Source organism: Gallinula chloropus (assembly GCF_964237585.1).
Source record: "Gallinula chloropus genome assembly, chromosome: 2".
NCBI lineage: Eukaryota > Metazoa > Chordata > Aves > Gruiformes > Rallidae > Gallinula > Gallinula chloropus.
The window spans coordinates 117,972,519-117,989,499 of NC_140086.1; the positions used below are offsets into that span (position 1 = coordinate 117,972,519).

A 16,981-nucleotide genomic window follows, 5' to 3' on the forward strand; every position below is an offset into this window, starting at 1 on the left:
TTTTCCTCTACGACATCTAAATAATTGGCTTTTAAATTAGCTAAGTTTGAAGAGTTAGTGGCAAACTAAATTGTTGCTTAATTAGAGTGCTTTATTCCACTAGCTTTCTAAATGAAAGTTGGCTCATTAGGTACTGGCATTTTACTCATATCAAACCCAGAAAATGAGGGTTTGTACAAAATTAGGTAGTTGACCTGAACAGCTGCTTTCCTGCAGGTGAGACTAGAACAACTATGTGTAATTAAACTCTATTTTTAATTCTACTGAAAAATCATTTTCCTTTCATTTAATATTTGTGTGTCTTAGTTTTGATTATCATTATTGCTGCCTGTGATTCCTTTCTGGAACTCAGGTGATGGTGCTGCAGTGAAGCTGAGTACAAGTGAGTAACTGAATGCCATGTATAGAAGAACAGTGGCATTGTACGTATCAAGCCTAATTAAGATAGGTCTCATGCCATGGAATTTTTAATGTTACTGTTATGAGAACAAAAACAAATGGTCCTTGATTCAAGCCAAACAACTGGTAGAAGATGTCTTAGCAAGAAGTTGCAACTGCGTGAGTAGGATGACAAACATTCTACTTCAGTGTAGGTTCTTGATTGTCCTGTCTTGGATACCGCACGCATCTTGGTTCTTCCAGAGCGGAACTGAGGATTAAGATCCCACTGTGGTAAACCTTAATGGCTTCTGAAAATATCCAGTGAATACTATGCCTATTAGACATTTTGGACTTAGACCCCTTTTTGTGCATGTTTGAGTTTGTTCTAATTCAGAATTGTGTTGTGTTTCTTTAAGTATTTTAATGAAGAAGATGTAGTGGGATGTCAGTGAAGACTGCTTTTGAGGGAAATTAGGGATTCTTTTGATGAAATTGTGATCATCATAAGAAAAGTAACTAAATGAGTGCTACATGTATGGTTGGTATCTTCTATACAAATAGTGGCTAATGTGAAATTACATAGAATAGTGTATATAATATATAAAGAAAGCATATAAATATGTACTATACATAAAACTGTATATTTCATAGGTGATAACTGTGTGTTTTAATCTTATGTGGCTAACTCACATAATGTTACAAAATATTTGTTGGAAATGAACTAATGAGATTTTTTTTTTAATTGATAAAATATCCAGTATTATTTTTGATGATTTTTCTGTTGCATTTATTTTTCCAAAATACTGTTACAGGTTTAGTTTCAATAATTACTTTTCTTGTATTTTTTAATGATACTTGCTGAATGCACACACCTAGTAATTTTAAAGACAGCAATTAAATAATTTAAATTAAGAAGGGATGCTCATAGCTGACACCTGTCATCTGTTCAGAAGTCAAGAAAAATATATTGTTACAGATATTTGGGGTTTTGGGGGGCAGAATTAAAAAAATTTAAGCAAGCTAAGAGCATACATCCTTCTTTGATTTTCCACAGTATTTCTTGAACAGCATGCATCTGAAGTTCTCTTCCTTGCTTTATAAGATTAATATTAATTTCAAAAGCACTTGGCATTTCATGCAATTGGAAGAATGTAAGATCTTTGCATTGGAAATACAGGTAAATTTTGAGCCATGGAAAATTTGTTCATAATATTTTAATTTACTTTTTGCATGTACTAGAAAAATCCACCACTTGTCTGAGAACAGGTCAAGTTGCACCAAGGTGGAAAAACACTATTCTTCTTGAATGATTATGATGTAGTGGCTGAGGTACTAAGTGCCTAGTCAAACAGTCTTCATTTTTAAATTTCGTTTAAACGTGTTAGTGGTTCCTTACTTTAATAAACTTTAGGTTAGATTTACATAAGCCTGTAGTTTTTATTCTGGTCCCACTGTTATTTCAGATTGCGCATGAGTCTTGGAGGAAAGATACACTGTGTAATTGTGGTCCATCTTGATGTGTGTTTAAAGAACACTGTATGTTGTTTCTTCTTTTTAGAAAATCAAAAACTCCAAAATTAATAAAACTGTAGCTGTTTCTTAATTTGTTCATAAAAACTTGGATTCATTTTCAATTATGTTGGTGACTGCATCACACTGAATAGAAAATTAATGTTCAGTAATTCATAAGATAAAGTGTATTTGTAGGTAATTCAGCGACCTTCAGACAGTTTTTCACAAAAGAAATGTAACCATTCTAAAACATTATTCAACTAAAATGATGAAAGAACATAGGCAGATGGTAAAGCATTATACATTATGAAATACTCAAATTCCAGCATTGAGATTCCTTTCCTTGACTTTAGCCAGAATATTTCAGAGATTTCTTCTCACTGCAGATCAACAGACAATTTTCAGGTTTACCAGAGTGCTCTTTTTCAGTCTGGCCAAACTTTTTATAAATTTCCTAAGGCTTCAGTATTCTAAAGTTTGAGTCTTCACAGAAAATATGTATGCAATTGGAAGAACCAAGAAGTAGATGAGCATAGTGTATTCCATAAATTATTAAACACTGTCAACTTTATCTTGGGATATAATTGCTTCTTTTTGAAGATATCTTCTAGTATTTGATGAAGTAAACAGGGTTTTTTTTGAAAATGCATCTCTTGCAATTATTAGCTGTTTCTTACAGTTTAATATTTTATTAAAAAGTACAGTTTGTGGTATTCTAAATTGTTCCTTTTTAGACAGGAACAATCTGAGAGAAATACTGAAGTGGTTTCATGACATCAGGGATTTGTGCTTCTTGACTAAAGCTGACGGTACCCTTTTCTCTTGAACTGGTAGCTTTCAATGGTCGTATGGTTTTCTCTGAATTGCAAGTACATTTCTGCAGCTAAAGAATTAATCATGCCCCCAGTCTGCTCGCTCTGGTAACTGCACAGCTGTTGTTATGCAACCCACTTGCACTAGGGTTTGGAGTTAGCTAATTCCATCTTCCAGCTAGAGATGCCAGTAGCCATCTACTTGGAAAACATGGCCAGTATTGGATAGTTTTAAAGAAAAAAAAATAGCATTCTGGCAGAACAGATAGGAGCTTTCCTTTAGCTTAGTTTCTGCTATATGTTTCAAAGTTACTCATCCCCTAGCAATCTGCAGACATAGAAAAAAGACAAATTTTGTGCTTCTTTTAAAGTGTGAGTCTTTTTCAAACTGTTCTTTCACAACTATTGCTGTTGATTTACTGCAATCTTTTCAAATAAGCTGATTGAAGAGAAACTGGAGTAACAAAGCCTTGCATCCTTTAGATTTCTATCCTGTGTTCCTGACCCCACATAACCCTCGTCTTCCCTCCTGCAGGTTCCTTCAGCTCCTTCCCATAGCCCTGACCCTCTCCATGTGCCCAGATTTTGGCACTGTCCACTGGCCTGGGTGGCAAGCACTTACTCAGCTGGCAAGCTAAAGGAATGGACCACTGTGTTATCATGTTCTAGCATTTCCTTATTTAGTTGTCAAGAGCAAAAAAAAATTTAGGACTTTCTGATGCATAATTTTCATTTCAAACAATTACGTATTTTTCTTCTGTGCCAGTCTTAAAGTGGAATCACCTACCAAGTTGTCCTGAGGAGGGAAGGGGAAAGCCAACAGACACACTGGTTGCACAAGCTTTCTCTTTCGCCCCATGGCTTTAGAGTCTTCCTGTTTGTGATTGTAGTTTGACTCGTTCTAGCAATTAGGCCAGGAATCAGAGGAGAATTATTCCAGTGGAAGAAGAGAGGATCCTATTTTTGTAAATGTTGGTGTTTTCCACATTTGTATATTTTCTCTAGTTTTTAATGGCAGTGCTTTTCTGACGGGGGAGTCAGCAAAACAGGGTCTGTATATACATTGTGCTGCATGTGTGCTCAGGCCTGGTTTTCTTTCCCAGTGTTTGTACAGAAGGTTGTAATGGTTGGATGAATAGGGTCGTGACATTACAAAGCACATTACAGAGAAAGGATTTCTGTAAATTGGAGGAAAAGGATCATCCTGTTTAAATTAATTAAATAATCAGTGCAGCCATAAACCCTGTGGTCAGACTTTTCCTTTTGGAAACAGACGGTGCTGGTTTAAACACACACTTTAATCAGCTTTTCTTTTGTGCAGTGGTAAGGCAGTTTTTCCTATTGAGTCTGTCCTTGCAGTAAATAGAGAACTCCAAAGCCAGTAATACTATCATGTGCCTCAAAGATTAAGGCCTAGACTCTGGAAAATATGTTTTATTTGTTATTGTGTCTTAGGCCTTATTTGTCAGATGAGTACAGATCGAGAGAGTTAAGTATTTTCATTTCACATAGAACTGTTTTCAAGAGATGAGTCTATTGTAGTTTGGAAAAGAAATGTTCCTTGGTTTATCTTTATGCTAGTCTAAGCAGTTATCTCTTTCCTCTTTTGATGCTAGGGCTTGTAATTAAGTTTTAGTATGTGGTGTTATACAGTTGTTTATTATTTTTGTCTGTTGGGGTTTTTTTGTTCTGGTGTCCACTTGGTGAATGCTTTGTAACTACAGTACCATGCTTTGAGGACCATCACATGTTACTCTTTCGGTCTTTTTGATGCTCTTCTAGTGCTTCTTATTCTGTTAAGCAGCCTTTGAGTATTGCACTAGAATATGTTTATGGTTAAAAACATAAAACCTATTTTATATTCTAAAATTTATTCTTCTCTATGCTGAACTTTGCTAAAGATAAAAAAGATCATGCACGTGACTGAAGTTACTGGTTATTGCTCAGATCCTGAAGTCTGACTAAACCAGGGTTTTTTCTTAATTTTTCTTTTCAGAATTGGTAAAGGATTTCAAGGTGTTATGAAAAGGTGGGGATTTAAAGGTCAGCCTGCTAGCCATGGCCAGACAAAAACTCACAGGCGTCCTGGAGCAATATCTACCAATGTAAGGATTCTTATTCCTGTTTCAGCATTCTTCAGTATTTTTTGAACTGCTTACTAAAAATTAACAATTTCACAGTAGCTGCTTCCATCTACTGGGTGGTAGCAGAGAGTCCCGGCTGTTTTGGAGTAAGTTCAGAAGCCTGTATATTGAGCATTGCAGGTACCTGTTCTCTTAGGCCTCACTTTGTGAATATTCTATATTGCTGACAAGTGAGCAAACATATTTTAACTGAGCAGAATGTGGTATTTGGTAGTATGGCTGAGAGAAAGACTCTTAAGGCTTCAAAGAGAGTCCTAAGAGTCTTATCGTGGCACTTACAGATTGGAAAGAATTTACCCATTATTTTATACTGCAGATAATGTACTATTCTTTGAAACCTTAGTTGCTTTTATCGCCTTCCACAGCTTATGTAGCTGCTTAATTAACTCTTTGATTCCCAAAATAGTTTGATGGTTTCTAAGCATTTTTAAGCAGAGGACAGAGTAATATATTTTTTTTAAGTTTGAAGCTATAAATAATATTAGTTTAAAAGCTTTTTGCAACAGAGCCTTTGAAACTTTGCTCTTATAAAGGTTGCACAATATTTAGGCTGAACTAAGAGAGATTTTTGCACACTTGCTTCGTTATATAGAATTAAGACCGAGTACCAAACCTGAATTGTCTGTAATTTTCTTATAGAAATTACAGTAAAAATTAAAAATGGGATTAATAATGTTCAAGAGAATAATAAAAGCAGAAAGGCACCAAGCAATGAAGGTCGAGTAATTGAGACTGTAAAAGCATACAGTACTGATTTATAGTCCTTTGTTTCAGCTGGAAAATTAATTCTACACCTGGCACTGTTTTCTCTGAAGAGTGAAGAACGTAAATATTTGAACATACAACACTTTGTTTTAGCAGATGGTGTTCATCATTACAAAATAACCCTTCTTTACTTTTCTTTAAATTAGAATTTCCTAAACAGTGATGTTGGATGTAATTTCACAAAGTATATAGAATGGGAAATAGTGTTGAGAATAGGTGTGATGGAAAGGAAGCAAGGTGAAAAGATGCAATAAGGGAAAAACAATGCATTGACATTTCATTTTCCAGTCTAGTGTTGACCACCTCCTGTTTTCTCCCATAACCCTGCATTGTTCAGTGTAAGAATCCTGCCGGTAGAACTTCATTGAAGCTGATCTCATGAAATCGTGATTTTCACCATGAGATTAAAAAGAAATAAACGTTAATAATGAATAACAGTGTGCAGGAAACTGAGACAAATCCTTTGATAATACTGTAGAACTGGAAATCATTACACTTAATCCTACCTTTTCATTTCCACCTTTGTTTTCCAGGTTATACCCAGACAAGCAAAAATGGGCTAAGGAAACTAAGTAGTAGCAGGCAACGTAATTAAAAACTCTGTTCTCAAAATGACCTGCTTTAAAGTGTCTGTTTCACATCAGTGTAAAACTCGTGGATTTCATGGATTAGGGAGAGGGGAGAAGCTACAGTATATTTTAATTTTGGCAGCCTTCCAGGGCAGAACTGTTCTAGAGCTCTGTGGTAGCATCCACGAGTAGTCTAGGCAAGTTTCCAGTTGCTACAGTCTGTAATGTAGGGAAAAAACCACCTTTATCTTAGTTTTCTTAAAGTGAAAATCTGGGATGAGTGCAGATTTTGCTGTGAATCTGTACACATTAAGTATTCAGAAAAACGAGTCTGTTGATATAACAGTATTTATAGCAATTTTATGATTGAGGTCAAGTATTTTGGGTAGCATGGAGCATAGTACCTATCATTGTTAGGTATTTTAAACATTGGAAATAGCAACATACCTTCTTTGGTGCTCTTCTAAAGTTTGTGTATCTCTTGCAGTTACTTGATATTTTTTTTTGTCCCTGTTTTTATCTAGAAAGCTTCCAAAGTTTATCGTGGAAAGAAAATGCCTGGTAAAATGGGTAACATCTATAGGACATCCATGGGATTAAAGGTGAGTTCTGAGTGTACTGGAATGCATTTTAAGGTGGTTGCATTGCCAAGCAATGGATTTAGCCATGTAGTCTTCTGGTGGTGAACTGCCTGGTATTTCATTCAGAATCCAGGCAGGTTCCATCTTGGAGCAAACAAGCTGGAAAGATGGGAGCAGCAAATGCGCATTCCCGTCCTCTTGTGGGGTACAAATAAATTCTCTGAACTCCCTTGGTACATGTGCAGTGCCTTTTCATTTCAGGTGATACTTCTGCATCTGATGTCCTTTTCAGTGTGTCCCATGACTTCTGTCTTGGAAGTGGGGAGAACAATCAGGCTTTGGGTGACTTTCAGTTAATGTTTTCATGCCTATTCCACTGGTTCAAACCCACCTCGAATCTGAGTTGTCTGAAGTCCTAATTTATATCCGTGTCCTTCGCTTTCATGTGCAAAGAGGGGGTTGTGGTTTCTGCCTAGATTCTGATGTGTACATAGCTACAGCAAATCCTGAGCTATTACAACTGTTACCTGTCTCTTGAAGGCAACCTCTGCAGTTTGTACAAAAGGCATGTTAGCCTTGGGTCTGTGAAAAAAGTATACTGCTGCTGCTCTCTGCTAACTAAAACTAATTTTTCATAACAGAAAACATGCATTTGCAGTTGAGCACCTCATAGGATTAGGAAATTTAACATTAACAAATGGTCACAGTAACATTTTCATGGGCATATTTGGTTTAATTTATCAGGTTTGGTGGTTTTCAACAGCTTTTGCTATTAGCAGGAAAAGAGATGGGGAGCTTAGATTGTCGCTGTGCTGGACAAAGAGCTGCCTTACCAAATGTAGCCTGACTTCAAGCCCTTTCAAACTGTTTAATAGAGTCCTGCATGAGAAAGCTGTGCCCAATGAGTAGCATGTAACTGAATTTTGTCGCAAATGTAGACCCATGCAGAACATTTTTATTCCCAAGAGTACTACCTCCAGTTAATCACTTTGTGCTTTGCTGGGCTACTGCTGGTAAAACTGGGAATAGTCTCTAAAACACACTCAATGTCTGTATTTTTTTCTTTTCTCCTAGGTGTGGAGGATCAACACAAAACATAACATTATTTACGTAAATGGGTCTGTTCCAGGTCATACGAATTGTCTGGTGAAGGTACGTCTTCTAGTTTCAACCTATTGGTATTGGTGACTCCTAACCTCTCTACACCTCTCATCTTACAAAAGGAAAAGCATTAGTTGCTTTTGAATCACCTCTTCAGAGTCTCATCTTGTAGGGTTGAACTAAAGGGGCAGTAGGATCAGCTCTGTAGCAGGGTGATTAACAGAGGCAGTGGGTCACCACTTGCTCCAGACGGCTCGTTCTTAGCTTCGCGCGGGCATGGTGCACCCATGTGGTACCTGATAAGCCAACACGGTACCGAAACCCTGCGGTAAGTGTCTCAGGGCCAGGCCCACCCCCTTTTAACACTAACCTGAGTCAATGGCATGGTGGAGAGATTTCCACCATACCATGTAAGGGCTGTATTCATGAACAGGAAAACACAGCCGGTGCTGCTTTCAAGGTTATCCAAAGCATTCCCATACACAGTACCAGTTACCTTTCCAAGGAGCAGTGGAGGTACAGGAGGAGACAGCTGGAGTTCACAGTACTGATAAAAGCTCCCTTTGCAATCTGTATAATTGTGTCAGCGTTATTTTCTGTGGGTTTCTGCAGATTTTTAGTTTTTATGGAGATTGTTTCAAGATTTTCTGTGAAAAGATGAAACAACAAAGAGCAAGAAAAGTACTTTTAATGATTGTTGTAAAAATAGACCTTTCTAATTAGGTACATTCTACACATCTGCAAGCATAAATTACTTGGAGAAAGTTGTTTCCTTTCTGACTTAATGGAGTGCGAGATATCAAACACCTTTATCATGAATGATTATAAAGATGTGATGTATGCTCACATACCTATATATCTGATACATAGTTTAAAATCTTCAGAAGTTATTTAGGAATTTAAATGGTCCAGTTCTTAACTAGTTTATTATGTTCTTGTCATATTTTACTAAGGGCAACCAGTTGCCAATCTGTATTTTTCGGTTGTGGAGTCAAACCCCTCAATTACTGGGCATTAAGTAAAGCAACCCTAGCTATTGGGTAGGTGTTCTTCACACAGAAAAATGAAGTTATGTTTCTTTCACTGGAAATAAGGCCTTTTTTTCTTAGTGAGGTGTCTCTAAACCCCTTTGACTATAATGTCCAGCCCAATCCTAAGGAATATGTTACATGTTACTCTCCAAAGATAGTGAAAATTGGTTAACAGATGTCCAGGAGAGGTAGTTTTCAGGATAACTTCTGGAAAATTACTGGGCATGACATCAGTGACGTAGAATTAAGACTGTAGTTTGTCTGGCTTTTCATCCATATGCTGGGACTGGGTGAGTGTTTCTTCACCTGTGTTTTAAGTATTTCTTCTAATCCTGAGCCATGAGCTGGGTTGCTGTATGCTAGTCTGAGGCGTGTGACTTGGTTGTAGGATATTATGTTTAAAGTATCACCTATGCATACAAGCAACATAACTTAGCTGAAAACATAACGTTTGATGCCCAGACTTTATTCTTTGATCTTAGTAGTACTCTAAATCAAGAGTTAGTTGTTGCAAAGGGTACATCTTATTCTCCTAGTCATGTTGTTCAAATCCACCGTTACGTGGTTCAGAGGCAACTGCGTCTTCACATCTCAGGTGTCTTATCTGCAAAGATACATTTTATGAAGCCACTGTGAGACTCTGAATATAGTACTTATATTTACCAGCTCGTAACTTTTACTCTTAACCAGACTCAGTAAATTTGTGTTTTTTTAAATGAGTTAAGAAAACAAACTTTTATTAAATGCTTGTAATATAAACTGTTTTTAAAAGCAAAGCTATGTGTGTTAATACCATGCATTCTTATGTACACCATGAAGATCTCATTTCACTGTCCCCCTGTTAACCCCTCTGTTAATCAGCACACTTCTGCTTGGAGAACCACCTGCTGAAAGTGTTACATGCTTTCTCTTATATTTGGGTCACTTCCACTTTCCCTTTTTCTTTACTCAGACATTACGCTTGCATAGGCTTAATCCCCCTTAACACCTTGGATTTACTGGGTTTGTTCTGAAAGCAGTCCTGCTATTAGCTTAAAAAAAAGTCCTTGAGGCAGCAGTACTGCCATAGTCAACAGCCTTGTTAGCAGGAGACTGCTGGGCCAGGCCATCCTAGCATCTGCAGTAAAACAGCCGTGTTGGCAGCTGTGATGTGAAGAGGATAATGGACCTTGATTGCCACGGCAGCCTGCTGCATACCATTTAGGTGCTTGCCATGTCCCACAGTGATTTCTGTTCAGTTCGCTCACCACAGATGACAATTGGAACTTCATCCTGAGACCAAAAGTTAAAATGGCTCCACTGTTGCTTTTTTTCCAGTAAACTTAATCTGTCAGTATTAAATAAGTGTCACAAGGCACTTTTCAAATTGTTTTACTAATCTGCATAAATGATGTGTACAGGATACGGAATCTGTATTAATTGTAAATTACATGTACTTGAAAAAGTTGTAGCTACCTACAGTTTAGAATTCCAGGTATCTTCAAGTATACATTTTGGTGTACCCATATCAGACTTGCAGCTAATTCCATTAGTGAGGATTGAAGATCCATGAGCAGAATGAGGGATTTCATCCCTTAGAGCTCTTCAAATAACATCATAAACAATTAGAAGTTCTTGACCAAAGTGCTCCAGACTCAAACATTCCTGGCTTTTTAGTAACAGATAACGCTGTTTGAGATGAAGGCACAGTAGTAAGTAAGAAATAGTTAAAAATTTCCTTGGCTTACATATTTGGTGATTGGAGTGACTGTGTAGTCAGCAACAGTTATTCCAGTTCCTCGAGCAGGTGAATCAATCCATTCTGCCTTTTTTTCTTCCATAAGCCATATAAATTACATGTATTAGGGTTTTTTTTTTCCCTTATATTTTCTTCTACTGAAGAGTAGAGACAACTTTAATTAAAAAGCATGCAGAGCTATTCTGTTTGGCCTGTGTTCTCTATATTTTTTCTTTGTCCATTCATTCTTGCTACACTCATCTGTGGCGGGTTTAGCTTGTGCACTATGCCTTTCTTCCAGGCTGTTTTCTTGTTTGCACATAGGCTTTGGCTTTCTGTACATTGTTGTATATTTCTTTGGGTCTGTAGTTGGGGGAGAAATTACAGGATATTAGCATTCTTCATTATTGTTCATTCCACTAAATACCTGTCTGTAATGAGGTGGGACTAACGACAAGGGAATTTGGATCCGTTTGAGTGTCTTTGAGCTCAAAAAGAGGAATATCACGTAATACTTTTTCCCTCCATGTGTCTCTAAGAGGAAGGCATTTGTGTTCGGTACCCACTCTGTGTTGCTTGGTAACCATTAAAACCACAGTGCACCTTAAAGCATATATTTACTTTGTATGTTATGTATTTTTGGAAGCTTAGTGCATCAGCACTGCATCCAGACAGAGATGAAGCACGTACATCTTTCAAGTTTCATTTTCAGCAGAAAGAAGAGCAGGGCACTAAGATTGATGGACTCCTGGTTTAATTAGAAATTAATTTTCATTTGATATAGCACACTGAAGTATGCAGGTTAATAACTGACATAAGTAATGTTTCTAGCCAACTGGTAAACTAATTGAAAAAGCTTACTTTAGCATGGATTTCTTTCTCAGTGGTAAAGTCTGATAAAATTAAGAAACTTTAGCAGTGTGCTAGAACATTGCAGACTAAGCACTTATAGATTAGTGTGTTGTGTCTATTGAGATAGCCCACCGTGGGTAGTACCTGGTTCTCTGTATCTCCCTACATCACAGGCTTATGTTATCAACTGTAGACTTGATCCTCTAGAAAAAAAAGCTAATACTCTCTAGGAAAAAAAAAAAGTAGGTTTTTTTCATTTGGAAGCTTATGGATTTTGCTTTCTCTCTCAAGTACATTACCAAAAATTTCCCTCCTCTGTCATTCAAGTGAGAAGCACAAGACCAATTCCCTTTTTAAGTAGATGCTTTACAATGGAGGGAATACTGCAATATGCTATATTGTAATTCAGGATGTTATAGTTTATCTTTGATAATGTTTTATACCTGTGCTAATTTTAAGGCACCTGATCTTTGAATATGACAGAAACACTTGCAAACCTGAAACCTATAGGAATTCCTTAGCAAGTTAGATGGTGAACTGGCTGGTTTGTATGCTAGAATGGAGTTAAACTTGAAGCATAGATTTGTTTTGGTGCAGTAGTCTGCTTGGGCTAATAAACTTTACTTCTCAGTCATCCCCTACTGCAGCTTTAATTTTTTTCTCCTTTTTTTTTTTAAAGACAAGTCTGTAGTGATTTGCATCCTCCTTACTTTTGGATCGCACTTACCAGTATTACTGTCTGTGTTTATAACTGCTGATGCCTGAGCTGAGTACACTGTGCTCAAATTAAGGACATGCAGGAATAGTGTGATGCCTGCACTTCCTTCATGTTCCCTGCCCTGTGCCTTGGGCCCCATGGTAGAGTTGTGTGTAGCTGGGGTTTTTTGTTTGATGGTTTTTTTAAGGCAAAAGAAGGCTGGTCAGAAACAGATGTAGTTCTTGAATGCAGTTTTCTTTCTAGCTTCAAAAATAGCATTGAAGCTGAGCTAGGCAATGCATGACACCTGAGGAGGCTATTTCTTACATTCAGTATATTTAAATACATTTTCTGTTTAGCAACCAGCTTGCATTCTTTAGCTGTGGTTGCGAACACAGCCTGAAGCCCTGTTAAACTAGAAACATGAGTTGTGACTTAGCCATCAAGTTTTAATACCTGTTTAAGACCATATTAAGTATTTTGTGATGATAAGCTTCTGAATTTGTATTTGTTTATACTACCTGTTATGCTGTCAATATTTGGGACACATGTAAGTGCAGCTTATTAATTGTCTGCAAAACCTTTTTTTGACAACATTAAAAATTGAGTGACAAAGTACCAATTTCAGGTTTCCCTGGTATTTCTCTTAACAAAAACAAACTTCACAGAGAACATACTGTAGTGTTTATATACTGCTTTATGTACCATCTATCGACAGTGTACTAGAATATATAGTAGTATTAATGCAGAAGTTGAGCAAGATGAGTGATTATGTTACATTGAGTTACACAGTGAATGCTTTTATGGATTGCAATAACCATTTGGGCTCTCAGCCTGATTTCATCTGTGAGTGAGAGCTAAATTCACTCAATTTTCGTAACAGAGCATTAAAAGTTATTCCTTTATTAGGGATGCTCTCAGAAGATTGCTGGGAGAACAGGAACAGCTGTTCTGGGTCACACATACATCTTGTCTGTGTACATGCTTATACAGACATGTGTAATTGCTGCTGCATACCATGTAACCCCTTTATATAACATTGTGAAGTTACTGTGCAGAAATCTGAAGTAATACATACAGGAACCCTTTGGTATGCTGCACCCTTCATAAAACATAAAGGGAGTCATTCAGTAAGTCTCTTGAAGACAGATAAGTCCTACCATGTTTTAAGTTGCTAATAGGTACTTTCAGATATAAAATGGAGTTCTTCCTTTTGATAGGAGCAATAATAGTATCTGTCAAACAACTTTTGGAAGGGAGAAAGAGGCATGTTCATTCAGTTTGGTAGCGGTGCTCTGAGATGGTGCTTCAGGCATAGAATTTAAATTGCGTTTTAAAGCAATGAATGTAGAAGAAGATGGGAAAAGAGCAGTAGTTCTCACCAGTCAAGAGAGAAATACACTGTCAATTATACCAATCAAAAGAAAGAGCATGTCAGGAGAAATATTTTTAACATCAGATGTGGCTCGTGCTTCTCTGATCTGTCAAGCTTCTGAGGAGTTTGGAAGGGACAAAGTGAAAGGGTATTGTGTGCCTCTGAAAGCCACAATGGTCTGTTGAAAATGTTTCATAAGAACTTTAAAACTACTTTAGGAATTCTCCTTATCTCATAAGAGGCTCTATCTGCAAAATGCCACTTGACATTAATATGTAAAATACAATGTTAGGGCTGAACAGAAATCTTACATTTATTTAGATAAACTAATGCAGGACTAAGATTAGACTGTTGGGTTTGCCTTCAGTTAAGAGCAGATGTCTTACTCCTAAATCCTGTGATAAGAAGGTTTTTTTTTTCAAGAAATAAGAGGGGGGCAGGAGAAGGGAGAGGAAAACAAACCCTTATATTCCTTTCATTTTCCAGGGGTCCAAAGCTGCTTGCAATGATACTGCCTGTATGTTACCGCACATATTATTTCATGATGAGAATAATCCAAAATAACAAAAGCATAGACATGAAAGCCATACTAGCAAGATATATATGAAATGAGCAAGTTATCAGAAATAAAATACTTTATTTTAATCTTCCTAGTATTATTGTAGCTCGTGTAGACACACGGTGGGGCAGGGTTGCTGTGTACAAGGCAGTTTATGATGTCTAATAGGATTAGGGAATATGAGAAATTGGTAAGGGAAAAAGGGAAAGAATAGGTAACTGGGAAAGTTATTAAAACATGTTTTTGTATAGCAAAGAAACAGCGGCCACATATTGAATGGGAAGGATGACTTCTCAGCCTCAGCACTGTTGAAGGAACCTGGTTGTGTTTCCCCTGAACTCAGTGCTGCTGGAACTGTTGCAGCAGCAACTTGGACCTCAGCCTGATTTATTCCATGTAGATATCTAATGTAAATTGCTGTCTGCCTGGCCTTACAGGTACTTTATGCCAGTTTAGAAGCAAATAGAGAATCCTTTTCATAAGGAGGTGTCTGGTAGAAGAGGAATGATATACTTGATAAGCTAAGGAGCCATTCTAACATTGAACCCTTCACTTTCTCATTCTTAGCAAAAAGTTTTATTTTGTTTATCATGCCCATGTTTAGGAAAGTCTTGGAATTTCCTCAGGGTGAGTGTGGAGGGAGAACAAGAGACAAACGAAAACCACACCAACCCCCATAGTTTTTCAGAAGCTGAAGTCAAATTTATTGTGCACTTAATTTGTGGGAATCCTCATGGACTTTGGGAAAGGCTCAAGTAATAGCAAATATGAATCTGGTAAATATAGTGCTGTCAGAAGAGAACTGTCAGTGGGCATAAAATGGTTTTATTTAATTTCTAGTATAAATCACAGGTGGCCTATGGTTTTGCCTGACCAAGTACGAAAAAGTGTCCAGTTCTTTAAAAGCCCACAACAACAAAAAAAAAATTGGAAGAGAATTTAATTTTAAACAAAATTTCACCACTCATGAATTTGTAGCTCCTTTTTTCTTCAGAGATACCAGCTTTCTATGTTCTACTGCAGACAAACTGCTTCTTGCTGATAATTCTAGCTATTAATTTTCTTCAGAGATTGGATTTTCAGGGGCTAGATTTTAAATCTTCCCACACATAGAGAGGTCAGTAAAGGAAAGTAATTTATCTGTGGCACTACAGTTCTTGGAACTTTCTTAAAGGCTGATGTTTGACAGACTTGGGTACGGGTTCCTGGGCGAAGAATTTTAGATGCTTAATTTCTGGGTGAAGAATTTTAGATGTTTAATTCTTCGCCCAGGAACTTTTGCAAATTAGTTGGCATAATTAGTTTGTATCATAAATACAGAAGTGGGTCTTGGTTGTTGAAGAGGTGATTACACTGCATAATACAACTTGCTATGCCATGTAGGAAAGTACTGTGAGATACAAACACAATTTAAACAAGCCATTCTTACACGCGTTTATTTTAATAACATTTAAAAATATTGAGCAATGAATTCATGAGAGTAGGTGTCCATTCTCTCACACTAGTCATAAATTTATCACACAAGTTGATAAATTCTCTTTGGGATTTTGGTTTTGTTTTGCTGTTTTTAAAAAAAACCTCTTTAATGACAGGTACAAAATGTTCAATGCAATAGCTGGGGTTGATGTTAAAATAACTGATGATTATACCTTGATTTCTTCAGATAAACAAGTGTAATGTGAATGCTGCTGGGGTTTATTTTCTTATGCATGCAAGATGCTTTCTTTAATTTCTAGTGTATCGCTGTTAGAAAGTTTTCTGTAAGATTTCTTAACTACACCCTTCCCCCTCCTGGTTTTTAGGTCAAAGATAGCAAATTGCCTACTTACAAGGACTGCAATAAAAACCCTCCGTTCCCTACGTTTTTTGCTGATGGAGATGAAAAACTGCCAGAAGACCTGTACGATGAGGAGATTTTCCAGTTCACAGATCCATCTGTCACATACACATAATGTTCTTCACATCTTTGAAAACACAGTTTTGTTACTTTCATGAACTCTTCAGTGCTGTATAAAAGTAAACCTATAAATTGCAGTATGGCCAAATGACGTGAACACTTCAGATATTGCTATTCTGGTCAGGTAATAAATTTTACCATGGCCAAATTCAGACCTGTATTTAAACCAGCAGGTGAGTCTGAGTGGCAGGTTGTAAAGCACACCAAGCCTTTTGTCTTCAGTGATCATTTACTGTCCGTCTCAGGCTGTGAAAACTTACACATTTCTGAAAAACTGTTGTTTTGAAGATGTTTTCATTTAATTTTCTGAATGCTACCAAACTGTTTCTCTTTTGAGGAAAGTAATCAAGATCAAAAGACCCTTCCAAATCTGCCTTGGCATCTGGGAGGATCTCTGAAGATTAATCCAAAATAAAACAAGAAAATGCATTGCTCTGTAGCACCGTGAGCTTCTTTTGTTTCCTTCTTTTCACCAGAGCTCTTTCTCTTCTTTTGCTTTAATATTGTGTTGAGATTAACGTAGCAGATAACCAACAAATTTTGTGGGGGGAAGATGATGCCAACCACTGTTTCTTGGGAGTTCTGGCAGTGTGTGTACGGTGAGGGGGTGTTCGAAGGGAAATGTTCAGTAACAAAGCAGCACTAGGACTGCAGCAGCCACCTGTTTGTCGCCTTTGCTGACAGCTTGTTCTGAACTTCACAGAGGATCCTTTGCATGCTCTCTGGAGAAATATCTCCCCATCTACAGTTGCCGCCATTGGATTCTTAGGCTGTTCCAGGAGAGCTGTTACAAAGAAAAAAGGCCAAATGTGAAGGATTTGTCGTTAATATAATGCTTGTTTTTCTTCTACCCTACCTTTCAATAACAGCTGGAATCAATGCACTCCTTTTATTTTTCATCTTTTGTGATTTCCTATTTAAAGTGTGA

The 16,981-nt window shown here is 37.1% G+C and overlaps 1 protein-coding gene across 1 annotated transcript in view; it reads left to right on the forward strand.

Moving 5' to 3' along the window:
- Positions 1–16,492, forward strand: part of MRPL3 (mitochondrial ribosomal protein L3) — a 29,967-nt gene extending 13,475 nt beyond the window's left edge. The window contains exons 7-10 of the mRNA XM_084280200.1: positions 4,702–4,810; positions 6,708–6,785; positions 7,839–7,916; positions 15,899–16,492. Coding sequence (XP_084136326.1) covers positions 4,702–4,810; positions 6,708–6,785; positions 7,839–7,916; positions 15,899–16,048 — 415 coding nt within the window. The 3' untranslated portion in view covers positions 16,049–16,492. The remainder of the gene's footprint in view (positions 1–4,701; positions 4,811–6,707; positions 6,786–7,838; positions 7,917–15,898) is intronic.
- Positions 16,493–16,981: the final 489 nt, after the last annotated feature.